Source organism: Aristolochia californica, unplaced genomic scaffold, assembly GCF_029961685.1.
Source record: "Aristolochia californica isolate CCGP_79_NKW_82.1479 unplaced genomic scaffold, dmAriCali1.0.hap1 SCAF_4, whole genome shotgun sequence".
In the NCBI taxonomy this organism is placed as follows: Eukaryota; Viridiplantae; Streptophyta; class Magnoliopsida; order Piperales; family Aristolochiaceae; genus Aristolochia; species Aristolochia californica.
The window spans coordinates 39,420,970-39,441,915 of record NW_027182103.1 but is presented as its reverse complement, the minus strand read 5'-3'; the positions used below and the strand labels follow the sequence as shown (position 1 = coordinate 39,441,915).

Here is a 20,946-nt window from a genome sequence, read left to right as displayed (position 1 = left end):
CTGAAAAAGGATTGTTCCGGTTTGGTCTATGAAAATTTTGGACTGCATTCAAGTCCTCAATGAGCTCTGGGTAGGATGAACTAGATGGACATATTTGTGTGGGATGAGAGGAACCAGAGCATATGGCACAGACAGTAGATGGGTTAGGAGCAGGTGAACTCTTGGACACCATAAGGGCATCAATTTTTCTAGTCAACCCATCAATCTTGGCCATGAGCATAGGTGTTTCACTAACCTTGAAGAGACCCCCTCTTTTGGCTTCGTGGGATCTCCTATCGACATTAAATGACGAACCCCATTGCTGAGATTGATCACTCAATGTTTCAAAGAAGTCCCACGCCTCACTAGCACTCTTACCCATCAAAATCCCACCACTCGTTGCATCTACCATGAATCTAACCTGGGGTGTAAGACCTTGATAAAAGTATTGCACTAAATGACATTTCTCAAACCCATGATGCGGACACCTACGGATCAAATCCTTCCATTTCTCCCAAGCCTCATAAAAGTGTTCACCCTCCTGTTGCATAAAGTTGGAGATTTCTCTCCTGAGGGCTATAGTTCTCTGAATGGGAAAGTATTTGGACAAAAAATTTGTGACTAATGTGTCCCATGAAGTAATGCTGCCCACCTCTAAGGAATTAAGCCAAGACTTGGCCTTATCCTTAAGTGAAAATGGAAAAATTCTTAACCGGATAGAGTCATCTGAGAAATTTTGGAATTTGAAAGTTGCATAAATATCTAAGAATTCCTTGATGTGGTAATATGGGTCCTCCTTCTCCAACCCATAGAATGTAGGGAGGAGTTGGATCAGACCCGGTTTCAACTCATAACTGGCGGCAGTAGTGGGTGGCAATGTAATGCAAGAAAGTGATGTGAAGTGGGATGGGATAGAATAATCCCTTAGGCCTCTACAGTCACCTGCTGCAGGTAACTGTAATGGTTCTCCCTGATTAGCCACGGTAGCTCCTAACTTGACTTCGGGTGTTTTCCTACAAATATGTTCTACCTCTTCAACAAAGGGAGCTAATGATCCACCTAGGGAGCGGCGCCCGTGCATAAAAACACAAAAAGAAACAAAATGAACTATCGAATTAAGCTAACAAACTCACTACTAAAAATATGAATTAACTAGAGGAAATAAAAATAATTCCATAAAAAATACCAAACTAAAATTATGAACGCAAAAAAATAAAAAATAAAAAATAAAAAAATCTAACCTAAGACTATGGAGAACAAAGAAATACGCTTAATATGTGCCTCCCCGGCAACGGCACCAAAAACTTGATGTAGAATTTAGTTACATCGGCTTTAATACCTCGCAAGCGTACGAATCGTTCATGTAATTTAGCGGGAAGCGAGGGTCATATCCACAGGGAGGACTGAATTTTGTGTATTCTTCAGTCAACTAGCCTAACCAAATATGATGAATTAATATTAACTAAACACTAATTATATCCTAAATTATCAAGCAATCATCTGGTTAACTACTTGCACAACAGGAAACGTCAACTCTGGATTTTACAGTGATTCGTGCCTCTCTCGAGCGCCACGTAACCACAGATCCGATTTCTCAATCCTTGCGTCTAGACCCTCTCGGGCGCATAGAGTGAAAGACAGAAATCGGATTAAAATACCAAAATCCAACCTCAATTATAATCCTACCCTAATTAGCTAATTTAATCAAATATCCAGAAAACAAATCTTAAATAAACATTAATTATCAAATCATATTCAATTAACATTCAAAACCTAAGTTCAAACCATATAAAAAATTAAATTCAATAATGACGAATTACTCCCCTTCTTCTTCCTCTCGCTCGGCAACAACTCGTTCTCACGGGTGCTGCAATTTCCCGAAATCAATGGCTTTAGGTTGGCAAGAGTGAGTGGCCGGAGGTAGAGACGACGCCGGGGACGAAGGTTGGAAGCCGACGGATGGAGGGAACGTCCGACGAAGAACGAAACAGAGCTGACGTTCTCTAATCGGCTCTCTCGAGTATCGGTTGGAGTCGGAATAGCTCCGGGACTGGTCGGAAATACGTAACCGACGCCGGAGGATAGTCGAAAAGCGGAAGTGGCACCGGAAAAGCCCTCTCGGATCTCTTCTCGGCCTGGCGAGCGACGACTGTCGAACTCACCTCGACGGAGACTCTCTCGAGCTCTCCTCGGGTTTGTTCTCGGTTGCTGGACGGCGGTGGACGGCGGTGGCGTGGCGAAAGGCAGTGGCTCGGCGAACAACGGTGGGGAATTCCTCTCGGGTCCTCCCCTGTTTCCGGTCCAAGCTCCTCTGTTTTGGTCTCCGTTTTTGTTTTCTTTTCACGCTCCTCTCCCCCCACCCCTTCGTTCGACGCTCCCCTTTTCTTTAAATATGATTTTTCTTATTTTAAAACGATTTGCCCTAGAAATTACCTCCATTTCACTAAGGGCATTTTGGTAAATATCTTCTTCTCCACCCAAATTCTCCTGAAATTCCATAATTGAATCTATAAAAAGCATTTCAGGAAGAAATAAAACTAAAAAATAATGAAATATAATTCAGGAGAGAGAAATATGTAATATTGACAGTGATTAATGCCAAATTCAATAAATGCTCATTTTATTTGAAAACCGATAAATAACCACCTATAACACAATTATAAAGGTTATTCTATTATAATTAACCTAGTTCTCATGTCAGAATATGACATCTATCAATATACAAGCACATAAATGCATAAATGGATGGTCATCTTCACCTCGTTTATGGCACAATCCGTCTGAAGGTACTCCCTTTTCTTTCCTCCAAGGCCCAAATCACTACTTTTGCCATCTACACAACTAAAATTAATAAAGTATATAGGTGTTGGGTGAGTCACTATCATCCAGCAATGCCCCTGTTTAATTACAACACAGAGACCAATGACCAAAACAATTTAAGTTATTTAATAAATTTCTAATGCAAGTAAAACATTCACATCAAAGGACAAATGATGCCAATGGAAAAGGATCAAGAGGTCTAAAATTGCAGAAGAGAATGAAAGTTGAGAGATGGTGAAAGATGCATGGAAAGCCAAGCAACATGAATCAAGTTAGAGCTATTCCATAAAATAAAGAAATTGGTTCCTCTCAGCATAAGGTAGCAAAACAGTTATAAATAAGGATTATGAACTCTTTCAAAAGTTCAAGAGTATGTTGGTCAAAGTTTTCAGCCAGCCTTCGGCCACCATTGCCACTATATATCATTTTCTCTTTCATGTTTCAGTTCTTCACCTTGGATTATTGACTTCGGTGCTTCTGAACTTCTCATTGGGAAACTTGGTAATTTATCGTCCTTGTCCTAGTGATCATTTTGTTTTTATTACAAATGGTTCTCAAACTAAAGTTCAAGGAATAAGTCATTCTTCACCCTCTCCTTTATTACCTATTCTAATATTTTATTTGTTCTACAATTTCCCTTTATTCTTAATTTCGTAAGTCAAATTACGAGAATACATAATTGCTTTATCAAATTTTATCTTTCTCATTTTTTTAGGACAACCAGAACAAATAGATGATTGGTGGTGGCCATGAAAGAGGAACTCTCTAATTCTATCACACCATCATTTCAGCAATAACTACATCATATCAACAGGCTCTCCCGTGGCAAAATCGGTTGGGAAATTGTTCATTGCTCGTGTTATAGTCACTAGTTCCTTAAAATGAATTCCTAGTTTATAATTTGAATTTTGTGAGTTGAGTAAGCATCAAAGGAGTTATTTTGCAACTTGTTCAAAGACAATTATCTTTAGCCCTTTTTCTCTAGTGCATTACGTTATATGAGGACCAGTTCAAGTTTCCAATATTACTTCTTCTAAGTACTTTGTTATTGTTGAAGAGAAGATATGAAAGCCTCTTACATGACTCTCACAATAACCAGTCTTACAGAGCCATAATTATTATGGAAGGAGGTCTCACAGAAGAGTTTCAATTTAAAGGTGTTTTAGTTATGTTAGTCTTTTATTTATGTTGACTTATTTAATTATGCTAGGACTTATCTCTGTCGAGGTTTTTTTTTTGTCGATATTACATTCTGTTGGGTTCACATACTGTTTTTGTTCATTGATTGATTCCCATTGCCGTTGCCGGAGAAGACGAATCTGTTGAGTCTGTTTTCTGTTCGACTCACTGGATTATTTCCTCCACCAAGAACTCTGTTTTTGCCGAGTTATTTGATCTTATCGGCTATTGACATCTTCCGAAATTACTTACCTGAGCAAACGGCCGTGACGATTTCTCTTTGCAATCATCGACGCCGTGAGGAAGAAGATGTGTTGTTCAAAAATCAGAACGCCACGGGAAAGAAGCTACTGTTGAAAAATTAAAATGTTCCTAGGTTAGGAAACTAAATCAAGCGTTGGTTTTGATCTCAACCCAGACCAGGTCGAGCTAACCCAACAAACCTATCGATCCGAGGTTGCTTTTGTTTTGTCGAGTCAACTTGGTTTGGGTTAACATGACTCAACCCACTTATTTTCTTCCTTGATTATACATGTTTAGGTCCCAAGTTCTATACATATTTCTTTTGCGACTTAGTTATATTAGTCTAGTAGTTGACTCGGTTCGACTCAGTTCTCTATCTTTGGCTGAATTATTATCTTGGATTATTACTTTGTTCTAACATACTATGTGGTGCAACTTCTTTACTTCCTGATGGACTGGTTGTAAATTATTTCATGTGTCCTTATTACTCTTCAGGACTTCTATTATTTATCGGTTATCCACTACTATAAAACTGCACATGTGGTACATGTTATTTGGGCATTGACCCATTTCCGCTACTGCTATTGTGTATCTTTGGTCGAAACATTATATCTGAAGAAGAACTCCTCGATTGCTTGCCTTGGGTTCATTATTTGCTGATTGTTGTCGGTATTGGTTCGTCTGATGCGTAATTTGAATTTCTTAGAAAAATAAAGCACATGGTAGTCTTAACATCTTATCTTTCTCTTTACCCATTATCCATTGGTTATTTGACAACCTTTCTCTTACAATTCTTTATTTTACTCTCACATACCCTTTGGGCCAACCTCTTGTGTGTTGCTTCAGTTGGTTTATTTTTATATTCATATATATATATATATATATATATATGTGTGTGTGTGTGTGTGTGTGTGTGTGTGTGTGTGTGCGTGTGTGTTTTAAGTCTATTGAGACTTTTTATATGTACTTGTGGTTCTTTTATTGTCATCTTGTGAATGATAGACATTACCCACTTTAGTAATTATTATCACTATATTTGTTTGAAATCCTTTGAGTTTGGTTTTGACTTATGTTTTATTCTACCTTTGAGATTTGGTGCTTGGTGTTGGGACATTGTGATGGAAGAACTTATTACTACATCTATGTTATTTGGTTCAAGTTGAGATCGCTGCCATTACCTCCCAGCTTGAAGGGGAGAAGTAGAAGAAGAAGTAAAAAAAAATTATTTTATTTCATATGTTGTGGTAAGTTTTATGTGACCAAATATTCAAGAAAGGGGGAGCACAAAAGATGAAGTTTTTTGCATATATGAAGAATTGTATTTGTCGAGAATATTTTTTTTCAACAAAATAAAATTGAAGACCAAAAATCATTTTCATTGCAAGTTGAAGTTATAAACTCCAGCTTGAGGGGGAGTGTTGAAGAGAAGATATGAAAGCTTCTTACATGACTCTCACAATAAGAAGTCTTACAAAGCCACAATTATTATGGAAAGACGTCTCACAAAAGAGTTTCAGTTTAAAGGTGTTTTAGTTATGTTAGTCTTCTATTTATGTTGAGTTATTTAATTATGCTAGGACTTATCTTTAAGTGTTAGAGTTTGGGTGTAATTGAGACAAAATTAGTTTAATTGTAATTAGACTCTACTACTTTCTTCTATTATAAATAGGGGTTCCTGTACTCTGATTATATCAAATCAATGAAGTTTTTATCTTTTCCATAAATTCAACGGTTAAATTTATTGATGTCTAGAGTATCTCAGTTATATTTGATGATAGAAAGATCTAATTTTTTTATGATATTTAACTCAAGATATTCAATGGTTGGGACTCAATTCCAAAAAAATTCAAGTTTTTTGTTTTGTAATGCAAAAGAGTATTCATCTCATCAGTTCCAATCCTTTTATTCTAAAAAAGGCCCAATTAATCAAATGTAATGTGTTTATACTCCTCAACAAAATAAGATAGTTGAACAGAAGAATAGACACTTTTTGGAAGTTGCTCGGGCTTTACTCTTGTCTATGCATGTTCCTCAAATTTATTGACCATATGCTATTTTGACTGTCTGTTATAATATTAACCTCTTTCCATCTAGTGTACTTGGCCATATCACACCATTTTAATCTATTTTTCCACATGATAATTATTTTCCTCTTCTAGCCCTAGTGTTTGTCTGCATTTGTTTTGTTCATAACTTATTACTAGATCAACTTAAATTTGTTTCGAATTCATTTAAATTTATTTTTGGGTTACAGTAGAAATCAAAAAGGATATGTGTGCTACCATCCTCCCTCTCATAAAACCTTTATTTTTTTTTATGTTACATTCTTTGAGGATCAACCATTTTATGCCAAAGTGTCTACTCCTCTAAGATTTGTCTTATGTAGGAATGCCTTGACCAGTTGTACCACTGGATTGGTCACTTTTCCCTATTGCCAACTAGCCAATACCAAATCCTTTTACTCCATTGGTTGACCATTCACTTACCCTATCAGTTGATTCTGAGGTTAGTAAGTCATCACTTTCTTCTCCTATTTTTTTTACCTCCATATAATACCTATACTATTACAATTCGTATAGAACCTTATTCTTGTGCTTCATAGAAAGCCTCTACATCTCATCCAATGTTTAATTTTATTTCCACTCATAGACTCTCATTGGAGTGTTTTTTTTTTTTTATGCCTTGTCTATTGTGTCCATTCCCAAGGATCACGAGGAAGCTTTGCAACATCCAAGTTGGAGAACTGCTATGGAAGAAGAGATGACAACCATGTATGCATAACACATGGGACTTGACTACTCACCTTCTTGGCCAAAAAACTTGTTGATTGTGAATGGGTTTTTACTATTAAGCATGAACAACCATAATCTAGATGGCAACATTGCACGTCTTAGAGCTAGGACAGTGGCCAAAGAATTCACTTAAACTTACGGTATTGATTATGAAGAAATATTCTCTCTATTTTTCCTTCATGGTAATCTCCATGATGGGGTGTATATGTTATAACCACATGGTTTTTGTGGTTCAGGGGGGAAAATTTTGTAAGCTCAAAAAATCAATTTATGGGCTAAAGCAATCACCTTGCGCATGGTTTAATAAATTCAGCAAGGTGGTCTTTAGTTTTGGTTTTAAAAGGTGTGAGATGGATCGATCAATATTTGTTAAAGATATGGTAATGTTGTTGTACTTATGTCTATTTATGTAAATAATATTATCATAACCAGAAGTGATAAGAATTATATTCAACAACTAAAAGAGGGATTGTGTTAGGTCTTTCACACAAAAGACCTAGGCTTATTGAAGTATTTTCTCATAGTTGAAGTGTTATCTTATCATTGAGGAAATATGTGCAGGATTTACTTAAAAAACTAGAATGTTTGGTTTTCGAGATCTTGATACTCCAATAGATCCTAATGTGAAACTGAGTGCTGGGTCATACAATGAGGTAGATGTTGGAAAATTTCAAAGATTAGTCCGAAAATTAATCTACTTGTCCATCACAAGATTGTACATCTCATTTGCAGTAAGTGTTACAACCCAATTTATACATAAACCTCAAATTTCCCTTTGGGCAACACTTGAGAGGATTTTGAGATATCTAAAGAAGAATCCAGAACAAGGGTTGTTGTATTAGAACGATGGTCATTTTAGAATTGAAGGATTTTCTGATGCAGACTGGGTAGGCTCTCATGATGACAAGAAATCTACTTTTGGTTTTTGTACTATTGTAGGTGGAAACTTAGTGATTGACATAGTAAGAAGGAAAGTGTGGTGGCTAAATCAAGTGAAAAAGCAAAATATATAGCCATGACACAAGCTAAGCGAAATATTATAGCCAAAATTTCTCCTCATAGAGTTCGACCTACTAGTAAAAAATTCTGTGAAACTCCTTTGTGATAATCAAGTAGTCATTCATATTGCTATAAATCTAGTGTCTTATGAAATAAACAATCATATTGATATTAACTCTCACATCATTAGGGAGAAGCTTAGAGCTAGAATTATCAAGATGCACTATGTTCCTTCCAAGAGTCAACTGCCAAATATCTTAACCAAAGCGATTGTAGCCAGGCTACTTCAGCATTTGTGTACCAATTAGGTTGGCGTCTTTAATATTTTTACACCAGCTTGAGGGAAAGGATTAAAAGTACTCATGTAATCTATCTAAATTACAGAGTGCTTGTTTATTTCTATTGATAAGCCTAAAGGCATGAATGTAATTGTGTTAAGAGCTTCATTATAAATAAGAGGATTAGGAGCTAGTGCATGCCCTAAGGGGGAGCTCTCTCTCTCTCTCTCTCTCCCTCTCTCTCTCTTTCACTCAACTCCCATGTGAACCTTAGCTTCCTAAGCCTTCTCTCTAACTTTTTCTTCTTCCTTCTTCCCTCTTTCTCTACCTAACCAAACTCATAATATGAAAAAGTCCTAGAATTTATAGGCTGAAGATGAAACTTATAATTAATTGATTTCATGGAATTTTGAGTACCTTAGAAATTGACTTACTTTATGTTGAAATATTTTTTATGAAACTTAGATCAAACAATTGATATTGAAGATATATTTTTTAGAATAGAGATTTTTTTTTATGGAAATTATAATGGTAAATGTGTTGAACTAGGATAGGGTATATGTGAACATGTTAAATACAATTTTTTTATTTTTTATTTTTTTCAATGGTGGATATCTTGTTGTTCTGGTGTACTTTGATGAAGTACACAAAAAAATGAAGTATAAACTCGTGTTTTTTTTATCACTTTGCTATAAATGAAAAATAGAGCTAGTCAGTCATACACAAGAACTACTTGAAAGATTGAATTTACCCTTATTTCTTACCACTTTGTTGTAGACGGAAGTTGGGATATTCATGTTGTGTATACATTTATAAATATAGTGGTTGTCGATGGAAGGAGATGGGTTTAAGTTTTTATTTTTATTTTTTTTTACTTGATGAAAATTCGATAGGTAGAGCAAACCATTCTGTAGCTTTTATTATTGGGTGGATAAAATTAAGAAGTAATTTGGGTAGAAAATAATTTAAGAATAAGTTTGCATGAGGTGAGGATTGGATTCCAACCCCAAACAAGGTTTTCTTATTTAGAGGGTGTAAAAGGTGAGAATAGACCGAGCTTTCAACTTGTAATATAAGAGTGAACAAGAGATTGGACTTGTAATAAAGTAGCTCTTTCTTGGAATTGTTTAGGATTCCTAGAGAGAATGGAGGATGAAATTGGAGTTCTTTTCTTAGAAAAGAAGGTGGAAATGGGTCATGTATATGGTGAAGCCACCTTTTTTTTTTTTTTTTTTTATGTTCACAATTTTTTTAGGGTTAGAATGAGACATTTATCATTAGAGCCTCTAGAGATTTTTAGGATTATTATTTTAAATAATATTAATTACTATTATTATTTCCTTAAGAAGTTTTGGTTATTATAATATAAAAAACAAAAGTAGTGTCTTAAAACTTTTAAATTCTTAAATATTAAAACCCAGTATGTTTATCTATAATAAATTTATAAATAAAGTCTATTTATGATATTGATTTTAATTGATAAATCAAAGTCTACCAATAATATTTTAATAATTTTAGATATTTTAGCTTTTAGACTTGAATATAATTTATTTTTATTTTTAAAAAATATTATTATTTTTTTATCCATTTTCCTTGTATATCCAAACAAAAGAACCATGTTTCCTTTTGTTTTCTCTCTCTTGTTTCTTTTTTTTTTCTCTCTCAATTTTTTGTGTTCCCAAGCACAACCTCAGTGCAAGAACAATCAAGGGAATTGCAGTAAATTTTTTTTGTCCCTTCAATAACACAAACACTCAAAGAAATTTTGGTATACCCGATATATATTTTTTAAAGTTTTTTCTAGGTAAAGGAAGAAACTATTTTTTTTAGCAAAAAAAACAAGACCTTTTTTTGTAAGCATTTATGGGAAGAAATGATGCGACGTTCTGACTTTTGACGCTATATGGACGATAATGACCTGAGAAATGCTCAAATCGCCAGAAAAACTGCAAGATGGTAGACCACAATTTCGGATTCTCGATTCTCGAATGAGGCGGTGGGAATTTCTGTTGTAGTTCCAGAAGTTCAAAGACCATACTGACAGGGGCATGTAGTCAGAGAGCTCTCTACCACAAACTAAAAGATGGCTTCTCTTGTACCTTGTTGTTCTTTTGCGTCACCCTCCTCTTCCTCTGTTCCCATGTAGTCAGAGAGCTCTCTACCACAAACTAAAAGATGGCTTCTCTTGTACCTTGTTGTTCTTTTGCGTCACCCTCCTCTTCCTCTGTTCCCCTTCTTCACCCAAATTCAACACAAACTCTCAAGACTTCTCTTTTGCCTCAGCTGGGAGCTTCATTTCCGCATCAGAGGTGGAAAGATTCATGCAGAAAATTCCTTGTAAAATCAGTTATTGATAAATCGCCAGCTCTCGACCCCTCGCTTCCTCCGCCTCCACCACCGGTTTCCGTTGCATCTTTAAAGCTGAAATTACTGGTGAGTCTGACAGCTTCCTCCACATGATCGATTAGTAAACATTTATTCTTGGTACTTACTAGTATTGTGCCGAAGATAGTCATTAACTCTAATTTGTGGCAACAGGCGTATTTGTGTTTTGGGTTGAATCGAGTACCTTTGAAGTTTAAAATGGCTTCTCTGTTTTGGGTTGACTAGCAATTTAAAAAAGTGATGCTTATAATTGGTTCAGTTTTTTCTTTTCCGCTTGCTTGTTTAGCATTACTGTACATTACGGTAGAATGCTTTTTCTCTATTTGATGCACGATTTTACTAAGTCTTTAATCTAATAATATTAATTCAAGTGGCAATGGGCACGGCTTTTTTGGTTGAATTTACTAAATTCAGTCATTGCTTTTTTTTAATGAATACTTGGTTGTGTTCGTGGTTGTCCCCTCTTCTTACTTTTTGCTTACAAGTGTGTCAATCGAAACATTTGAAGTTTCTTGAGTCCCATAAAAGATATTGAATTTTGTTCACAAGCTTTAATGCTTTTTTATGTACCCTAGAATTTGAATTGCTGTTGGTTGTTGATCTAAAAATGGGTTTTACTTAATATTACACAATATTTTCAGTTTTGTGTAAATTTTACTCTGTTCGGAGAATAAGAATTCTAGCATTTATAGGATGCAAGTGAGAATCTGATGTAGATAAAGAAATAAATAGGAAAATGGAAGAGCTAAGATTTGAACTAAGAACTATTGAGAACAAATTAAAAGTCTATTTTTCAATGTTCAAATTTGCAAGAGAAAAGAGAAAAAGAGAGATTACGATTTTCAAACCCCTCTCCCCTATTTACAATATAAATGATATAAAAAATTACATGCATGTCCCTGCAGCTTTTAAACCCTAGGAATCTTCTTTACAAAAGAATCAACTATCCTAGAAAAAGTATAAAACCTAATTAATACAAACTAATATCTTTCAATACTCTCCCTCAACTAGAGCATCTAGCTCCTGCTTGTTGCAAAATTTATCTCCCCGTTTCGATAAACATAAAAAAATAAACAAATTTGGTCTTCAAAACTTTATGCTCATATGTCTTCAATAACTTAAAAATTAGTGGCTTTTGTTTTCTTTGACCTTTGAGCTTGCACTGAGCATATGTTTTCTTCTCTTTTCTCCCCTCCTGTTAGGGAGCATATGACAATGATTCCAACTTGAACATGAAAAAACTGCAACAATCATCTACTTCTATCTACTCCTTAATAGCAAACCATTTTGATGTATCCCAAGAGGACATAGTAAAGTGGACATAGACTCTTAAAACCTTAACTAGAAGGAAAAACCCAATAAAAGAGTAAAAGAAATGTGGGTAACACAAATAAGAAACTTCAAATCTGGCATAAAGGATTTCAAACACTAATTAGTGATAATAATTACTAAGTGTTGGAAGATAAGCCCACACGACCAAGGAAGGCCCACATATCTAAGAGTATTATAATATGGGTCACACAACCAAGGAAAGCCCACAAGATGGGCCCAAGCCCATAAGAAGGACCCACCATGAATACCACGAGCTGGCATCCTTATCACTTAAGTTGGAAGATCAAGAAGGACTCACAAAGGCATTTTTATCTTATGGTCACTTCCTAGAAGAGTTATAGTTTGAGCTATGTTTGACTTTTATTTATATTGAGTTATTTAATTATGTTAAGACTTATCTTTAAGTGTTAGAGTTTGGATGTAATTGGGACTAAGGTAGTTTTATTGTAATTGGACTCTACTATATTCCTCTATTATAAGTAGAGGTTAATGTACTCTGATTATAAGAAGTTAATGAAGTTAATGAAGTATTTCTCTTTTCCATAAATTCAACACTAAGGAAGAAAAGATGTTAGTCACTCAAGGATCACAACAGAAAACCCACTCAAGAGCAATAATGAAACCCACTTCAAAGTAATAATAAACCCACTACGAGCAAAATCACCCACAAATAGCAAAATAAAAGACCAATCCAAGGACCTCAAAAAAACAGGGGGGGGGGGGGGGGGGATTAAGAAATTGAAGATAGAGGCAACAAAGTCCGCAAGCACAGGTTTTGTTGGATATGATACCATGTTAAAGTTGGAATTGTTCCTGCCAGCATGACTAGTCAAAGTTTAGGATGCCTCATCCCCACTAATAAGTATAAAATCTTTTCAAACCCAAATCAATGTGAGACTATTCTCCCACACACAATAGATCTCACTTACAAACAACTAACCTGAGACATGGAGCATACATACAACTATAGTTGGGTGGACTTTTTCACCCACCAACAAAGATAACAATGTTCTGCCGGTGGGATCACCCAAACTAACCTTGCCCCATTCCAACTGGGTTTTTTATTTTTTTATATTGGTGACCCAAAACTGTCCTGCAGGCTGAATGTGCCCCCTTTAAATAGGGCAACTTTGGGTGGGCTTGCCATTTAACCCACTCAGTTGCCACCCTAAGACTCGCTGGTGTATCCTTACCCTTGAATATTAACAATTTGAGGTAGCAAAATCCTGAGAAGCTAAAACTCAAAGTGATGCTCTAACATACATTGTAGTAGTTGATCTCCATTTTTTTCTTCCCTATTGGTTAGATGAAATTTTTTCTAATTTCCTGATTCTTTTTTGTAAATTAATCCTTGGTTTTGTTGAGTCATTCTTTGTTTCCAATGTTTGAATTTTTCTGTTGGTAGACATATGGAGTGTTTGGATTATTTGTGATTTAAGTTTTTAAATCACAATTGATGTGTTTTTAAAAGCATTGCATAAATATCTTAGTTTGTATATGTTGTCTTTATTTGTCAAATGGAATCTTCATGTCATCTCAAGTCCCAACTCTTATTTTGAAGCAATAATTTTGACTCAAGATCATGATTTTTAGTGCAAGATTGTCATCAACGATGTCAATCCTCTATTCTTGCCTCCAAGACAGTATTTCTTTCAGTATTATTATGCTTCTGACATATGGTTCTGTTGTTGGTGGGTAGGTATTATTCACTATACTTGATCGATTGATTGATTTTTAATGGCCTCTGTAGCAACTTGATTATGGCATATTTTGATGTTAGCAATCGTAACTGTAATAAGAGTGTATTTTTTTCTGATTTACTCTACCTGGCTGTGACTTTAAAATCTGAAAATAGACATTAACTATGAGATAAGCACTTAGCATAACTTGTGTTAGTGGAAATCTTCATGCTACATCTGATGGGGTGTTCGGCTGCAGAGTGCTGTTTCTGGGCTGAACAGAGGTCTGGCTGCAAGTGAAGAAGATTTGCAAATAGCTGATTCAGCTGCCAAGGAACTTGAATCGGTATGCGGATCTGTTGATCTCTCTCAAGATCTTGATAAACTCCAGGGGAGGTGGAAATTGATCTACAGCAGTGCATTTTCGTCTCGGACTCTTGGTGGGAGCCGTCCAGGACCACCTACAGGAAGACTACTGCCTATCACTCTTGGCCAAGTGAGTTTCTCTCTCTGTCTTTGTCTCTCATGTACATAACTATGAAAATAATTTTAGAAAGTAAATTTTCGTGAACTTTCATTGACTTCAATCTTTCTTCTAGGTTTTTCAACGAATTGATGTGTTCAGTAAAGATTTTGACAATATAGTGGAGCTTGAATTGGGCACTCCTTGGCCCCTCCCACCAGTAGAAGTAACTGCTACATTGTCACACAAATTTGAACTAGTTGGTTTGTATACGATCTCCTTAGTTATTTAATTGAATCTGTGGTTTATCATTTGTGTCTTTCATTAAGGAATCTGGGTAACCTGTGGTCTGGCTTAACCTTCTAGGAAAATAATGAGTCGTCTTACACGCACTAGGGTCTTAGGTGCTTTGGGCCTCGGAGGTTGATATACTTATTTGTGTTGAGTCGTTAAGCAGGTTTCAACAACCAAGAATCAGTCCTTGAAAATTAAAAAATAGAATACAATATATTTTGATTGCCTCACCATGAGGAAAAATTATGTATGTGGATTGTCATCTTCTTGATTGTTTTCATTGCTATTCAAGCAAGTTCCAAAAACCTTTGGTCTACAGAACTTGAACGTGCCAAGCCCTTCAATTTCTTCTATTGTTTCATTTCAGAGTACAGCTAACTTGTACAGTGATCTTACTCCTGCTACTTGTGTAAGAGTATCAGCATGTCATTGGAAGGACACAGTAGCAGAGAGAGAAAAGTTTACAAAGGTGGCAATGGAAGAAAAAGAGAGGACTGAACTAAAAATTGGTTGCAGGCAGGCAGGCAGGCTGGTCATCCACGTAACAAACAGAATATTTTTCTCCAAAATGAATGAGAAACAGATTTCAAAACGAAGTAATTTTCTTGATTGTTCGAGGGCTTGATTTAAACAGTGCCATGATCAAGTTGCGGCACTCTTGAGAAAGGAAAATTAGTACATAAAAAGTTTCACTTGGTACAGAGTACCTGGGATTCTCATCTATCAATTCATCTGTGTGTGCAGGATCAGCAAAGGTGAAAATAATATTTGAGAAGACTTCTGTTAAGGCAACAGGGAACCTTTCACAGCTGCCTCCAATTGAGCTACCTAGACTTCCTGCTGAGTTAAGGCCTCCGTCTGATACAGGAAGTGGTGAATTTGAAGTCACATATATCGATACCGATATCCGCATCACACGGGGTGACCGAGGAGAGCTCAGGGTGTTTGTCATCTCTTAGAATTGTGCTCATGTAAATTCTTTTTTCTTTTGTGCTTTTGGTTTTGAATGAGCGCCAGAGTCATTTGTTCCTGCAAAGGTACAGGGCCTTCAAACTTTTTAATGGAAGCGTTGATGAATAGCGTACTCTGTAAGCGACAGTGCTCGGAGAAGATAAAATACGTTCCAGGCTGGTCAAAGATTTTTTTTTTTTTAGGAAATGATGTTTAATGAATTAGCATCTGAACATTAGGATTTCAAATGTCAGGTGTTATTTGTCATTGCCCATCAGCGGTGGCATCAACCTAAACCGGCTCACAAACCGTTCAAGTTCGGCTCGAGTTCAAACTTAAAATAAGGCTTATTAAATATTACAAGTTAAAACTCGAGATTTCCAAACTTGACTAATTAGTTCGTGAGCTAATTTGTTAGTATAAATTTTTTAACGAAATTACCTTTTATTCTAGTTGTTTTAGTCAATTATCTCTTTAGTTAGTTGATAGTTGTTTTTATTTACTTCATACCTCAAAAGACAACTGATTGTTCAAACCTTTTCGGTCCATCAACACTAATGTTGTTATTTGCCTGTAGAATAAATACTATTGATGGAGGTGTTCTTTCTTTTAAGTCTATTAAACTGGTTATTATACATTAGTATGTTTAATTACAAAGTCTTGGAATCCTCAGTGATGATATCTTGTAGTAATATTTTATTTATTTATTTATTTAATTTTATTTTTTATTTTTGTAGTTTTAAATGTAAGTTAAGAGTTTGAGCTCGGGGTTCAAACTTGGTTAAAAGTTTTGGGTTCGAGCTCGAGTTTAAACTAGGTTAAAAAATTTGGGTTCAAGTTCGATTCTAATTTTAAACTTAAGGTTGAGTTCAAATTCGAAGTATTCAGATTAAGCTAAATTTGAACATATGCAGGTTCGAGTTTGGTTTGGCTCGATGTTACCCCTATTGCCCATCCTAAAAAAGCTTTCTTGTGTTGATAGACGACATAGAGTCTTACAACCAAATATTTTTTGGAATTTTTTTTTTATATTATTTTAAAATATTTAAAAAATTTTATAATGATTTTCTTATTTTGTTGAAGAATTTTGTGTATATAATTATGTGATTCTTATAATTTCTAGAGATTGTAAGTAATTTTTATTCATATTCTAAATAATTAGGTTGGATTGATAGATGAAACAATTTTAAATTTAGTCCTTATTTCTTTTTCACATATGGAAATAAATAAAGAAAAGAAAAAAAAAAAGCAAGATCGAGTTATCATTCTTTTTTTTATAGAATCATCATTTAGGTTTAATCGATTGCTTACCAAAAGAAGAATAAACAAAAATTTGTTTTGGCCCAGTAATGAGCGGAGAATTAAAGAGTAATGGCTCACCGGATTAGATGTGGGCCTTTACTGGGCCCGTATCTCCGCTCCATCTCTTTCACGCGACTATTCAATTCGAGTGATGTGGCGCGTCCGAATGGAGCAGAGCGCTCTCAAGCTCCTTCCTAAAAAGAGACGTTAGGAACAATAACGGCTATATCTTGGTTCAATTTTCGAAAATTCTCATTCTTGCTCCTTCAGCCTCCCACTCCTCCTGTTCTTCTCTTCCCGTTCTAGCTCTCCTGTTGCTTCTCTTTCATCCTCGTTCCAACAGACTCTTTTGAGCTTTTTATCGCGAGAAATCATAAATTAAGTCTTTGAAGCAGATACTCCGATCAAATTACAGGTTTCTGTTTCTCCGTTTCCACGATGGCCCCGACCCCATCATCAAAATCTCTCCAATCGCAGGGCACCCCAGCCAGAACGCCACAAGCGAAGCAGCGTCTCCATCTTGCTACGACACCAAAAATCGCGCAGCCTTCTCTAAACCCAAGTTCGGCCGTCAACAAAGACACCACTCCGGCTGAACACCCGGTTGAAGTCATAGGACGAATCCGTGACTACGTAGATAAAATCGGTGCTAAAGCTATTTCAGCCTTACAGGTCTCCTCCGATGGCCGGAGCATTCGTGTCCGGACGGATATTGGGTACCGGGATTTCAGCTTGGACGGGGTTTCCATGTCCGAAGACGAAGATCTTGGTGGGTTTTACAAGAAATTCGTGGAATCAAGGATCAATGGAGTGAAAGTGGGTGAAAAATGCACTATAATGATGTACGGACCGACGGGTTCGGGGAAGAGTCATACGATGTTTGGGTGTCCAAAGCAGCCTGGGATAGTCTATCGAGCATTAAGAGATATATTAGGGGAAGCCGATGAAGAGAACGGTGGGGTGATTCCACGATTTGGAGCTTTCGTGCAGGTGACAGTTCTTGAGATATATAACGAAGAAATATATGATCTTTTGTCGAGTAATGGAAATGGAGGAGCAGGCTTCGGGTGGCCTAGAGGGAATGCTTCCAAGGTAATTATTTTTTCTTTCTTCATGATTAGTAGGTCAACGATATATTTTTACATTAATTGGATTTACGATAGAATCTACTGATTAGATCGACAGACTGGATCTTTTCTCATTTATTGGGGAATTAATAACATTGCTTGAGATGTTCTCATGGACAGTGATGTCCAAATCCAAAAAAAGGACATGCATCATATATGGTTTACCTCTTTGAAAAAAAACAAGTATGACAGGATATTTTTATAGTTCTGCTCAGTACCGAAAAATGACTCAGCTTCAATTACAAGTTCTTTCTACTGGCATCTATGTAGGCAAGATTGGAGGTGATGGGGGGCAAAGCAAAAAATGCAACTTTCATATCTGGAAATGAAGCTGGGAAGATCTCGCGAGAAGTAGCAAAAGTAGAAAAGCGAAGAATTGTTAAAAGCACACTTTGCAATGAAAGGAGCTCAAGAAGTCACTGCATGGTCTGTTTCTTCTCCGTCTCTCTGCTAATTTTAGTCTTTCAGTATGATTTCATAATCTATCTGCAAAATTTTATAGATAATCTTGGATGTGCCCTCTGTGGGTGGGAGATTAATGCTTGTTGACATGGCGGGTTCGGAAAATATTGATCAAGCTGGCCAAACTGGTTTTGAGGCTAAAATGCAGGTAAAATCTTCTCACTTTGGCATAATATTATCGACTATATCTTATATGCCCTACCTAACCTGGAGATTCTGCTGATTCTTGACTCCGTGTTATCAGTCAATAACACCCAGCTAACATGTCGATTAAATCTGCAGACAGCTAAGATCAACCAAGGAAATATAGCTCTGAAAAGAGTTGTTGAATCCATTGCCAACGGGGATTCTCATGTTCCGTTCAGAGATAGCAAATTAACTATGCTGCTGCAGGTAATTAAGCCTTGAGGGTGGTATCTATCAAACTATTGACGATGGAGGAATTAAATCACTTTTGACTCTTTTTACCTTCTCAGGATTCATTTGAGGATGATAAATCAAAGATTCTGATGATTTTATGCGCAAACCCGGACCCTAAAGATTTGCACAAGACCATATCCACACTCGAGTATGGAGCAAAAGCCAAGTGTATAGTTCGAGGAAGCAATACCCCTGCCAAGGATAAAACGGAGGATTCCTCAACTCTGGTTCTGGGTTCAAGGATAGCTGCCATGGACCAGTTCATCTTTAAATTACAAATGGAGAACAAGCTGAAGGAGAAGGAACGTGATGAAGCCCAGAAAAAACTGTCAAGGAAAGAAAAAGAAAACGCTGAGCTCAGGGCTAAGCTTGAAGCAACTCGTCAGGAAGAAATCAATGTTAAGGTTCTGGAGACGACCAGGGTACTGAAAATGGAGTTGGAAAAGAAGATGGAGGAGTGTCAGAAAATTGCAAATGAGTTTGTAGAAGTTGGAAGGAAGAGAATGGAAGAGAAGATTTTACAACAACAGGAGGAAGTCGAGATTCTGCGCCGAAGATTGGAGGAGATTGAGTCCGAGTTATGGAGGGCGAAGGGAATTACTGATGGAGAGATAAGACATGTGGGCGTTGATGGAAACAACTTCATAAGAAGTCTATCAGCAATTTGTGCTAATGGCGACAGAGGAATGGAGATGTCAATGGATTTGGATATGGGAGAGCAACCAGCTGTTCAGGTTCAAGATGTGATAGAAGCAAATGATGCACTTTATCAAGTTGGAAATACAAAATCGAATTTGGAATTGAATCCCTGTTTATGGGATGCAGAAGAAGATGATGATGTTGGCCTGAAATACCCAGAGAAAGTGTGTTTGAGTACCGTCTTTGAGGCAGCTGAAGAAGAAGAGGAAGGAGATGCTGATGAGGTAGAGAAAGAAGTAGTGGAAGAGAAGGCCACCCAAGGAGCAGCTTCATTTCTTGATTCTCCAAATTGGGCTCCAAATTCATTTGGCAGAGACCTGTGCCGCACCGATAATTTCAGGTCAGAGAAAGAATCATCATCTGCTAGAAGAACAAGGATCCAAAACATTTTCATGCTCTGTGGGAACCACAGGGAGCTTTCACAAAATGTTAGAACCCCAACTCCAACCAAGAAAAAGCCCACTGAAGCCACTGACATCAGATTCTCTCCTATGCCTATGCCTGTTCTTGAGGAACCCGCTACAATACTCAGGGAACTTTCTGAGTGTCACATATCTTATCAGCCAGAATTCTCTTCTCATGACAACATTTTCACATCTGATGGAATCCATAAGGCAAACACAGGAGAAAACAACATTGCCAGGGTAGAGCCAGCTGTGCCAATGCCAGTAGCAGTTGAAGATAAGGTCAAGTCAGTGGATACCCAAATGGGTATTCTGTCCGAAACAATTCAGGAATCAAAGGAGAACCAAAAACCAGGCAATGAGAATGCGGATGGACTTGTTGAAGTTTATGTGAAATGGGAGGCAACGAAAGAATGCGGGGGAAAGTTCATCACTAAGCTGATGGTGTTGAACAATTCTAGTCTGGCGGACTTGCGGAAGCAGATAGAATACCATTTTGGTGAAGAAAACAAGAAGCAAGCTTTCTTCGCCTTTCTTATGCTGGGGGTAAGTTCCCCACTTCTTATGCTCTTTTCTTTCTATTATTTAGCTTTAACACCCGTGCTAAGGAAGTTCAGGATCCATTTCAAGAATCACTAAGCTGGGTTATAAACCCATTTTAAACCTTTCATTTTGTTCTTGTTTTTTCTAACAGGATCCCACTGGAGCTCCTGTGGCAAGGGAGAAGGAGCAGACTATTCAGGTGAGCAAACTCCCAATTTGCAACAACCAGAGAAGCGGCCATCTTGCTAGCTTACGTCCTGTAAAGAAGATGCAACGGCCTGATCAAATGCCATTCAGTCCATTGGAGAACAAACTCCCAGCAAGGCCTGCTTCTTTTCTTACAGGATTGCAGGCGTAGAAGTGATTGAAATCATGGATGGGGATGGATATCTTGTCCACATGTAAATGTATTTGTGTGCATTCGAGTCTAAATGGGAAAGTGTAACTTTGTATTTTTTTGGAGAGGTTTACCTCTCTGTATTATTTGTGATAGAAAGGGCCGTGTTTTTCTTTTTTTTCTCACTTTTCTGCTGGATCATTGAGAATTTTACTTAAACATAAGGTATCCTCCGTGACTGACAATCCTCCAAGAACA

General features: G+C 36.7%; 2 protein-coding genes and 1 non-coding gene across 3 annotated transcripts; all 3 read left to right on the top strand.

Moving 5' to 3' along the window:
• Window positions 1-449: 449 nt before the first annotated feature.
• LOC137964343 (small nucleolar RNA R71) lies at window positions 450-556 on the top strand. The gene has a single exon (XR_011115540.1). It is a non-coding gene; the product is annotated as a small nucleolar RNA R71 (small nucleolar RNA).
• Window positions 557-10,258: 9,702 nt separating this feature from the next.
• On the top strand, window positions 10,259-15,658 carry LOC137963000 (plastid-lipid-associated protein 6, chloroplastic). Its single transcript, XM_068810169.1, has 4 exons — window positions 10,259-10,723; window positions 13,946-14,182; window positions 14,286-14,412; window positions 15,188-15,658. Exons 1-4 carry the CDS (start codon window positions 10,466-10,468, stop codon window positions 15,400-15,402), a joined length of 837 nt encoding a protein of 278 aa, XP_068666270.1. The 5' UTR covers window positions 10,259-10,465; the 3' UTR covers window positions 15,403-15,658.
• A 1,321-nt stretch (window positions 15,659-16,979) lies between these two features.
• On the top strand, window positions 16,980-20,946 carry LOC137963706 (kinesin-like protein KIN-10A). The gene is made up of 6 exons (XM_068810876.1): window positions 16,980-17,788; window positions 18,094-18,249; window positions 18,326-18,433; window positions 18,568-18,678; window positions 18,762-20,354; window positions 20,503-20,946. Exons 1-6 carry the CDS (start codon window positions 17,135-17,137, stop codon window positions 20,707-20,709), a joined length of 2,829 nt encoding a protein of 942 aa, XP_068666977.1. The 5' UTR covers window positions 16,980-17,134; the 3' UTR covers window positions 20,710-20,946.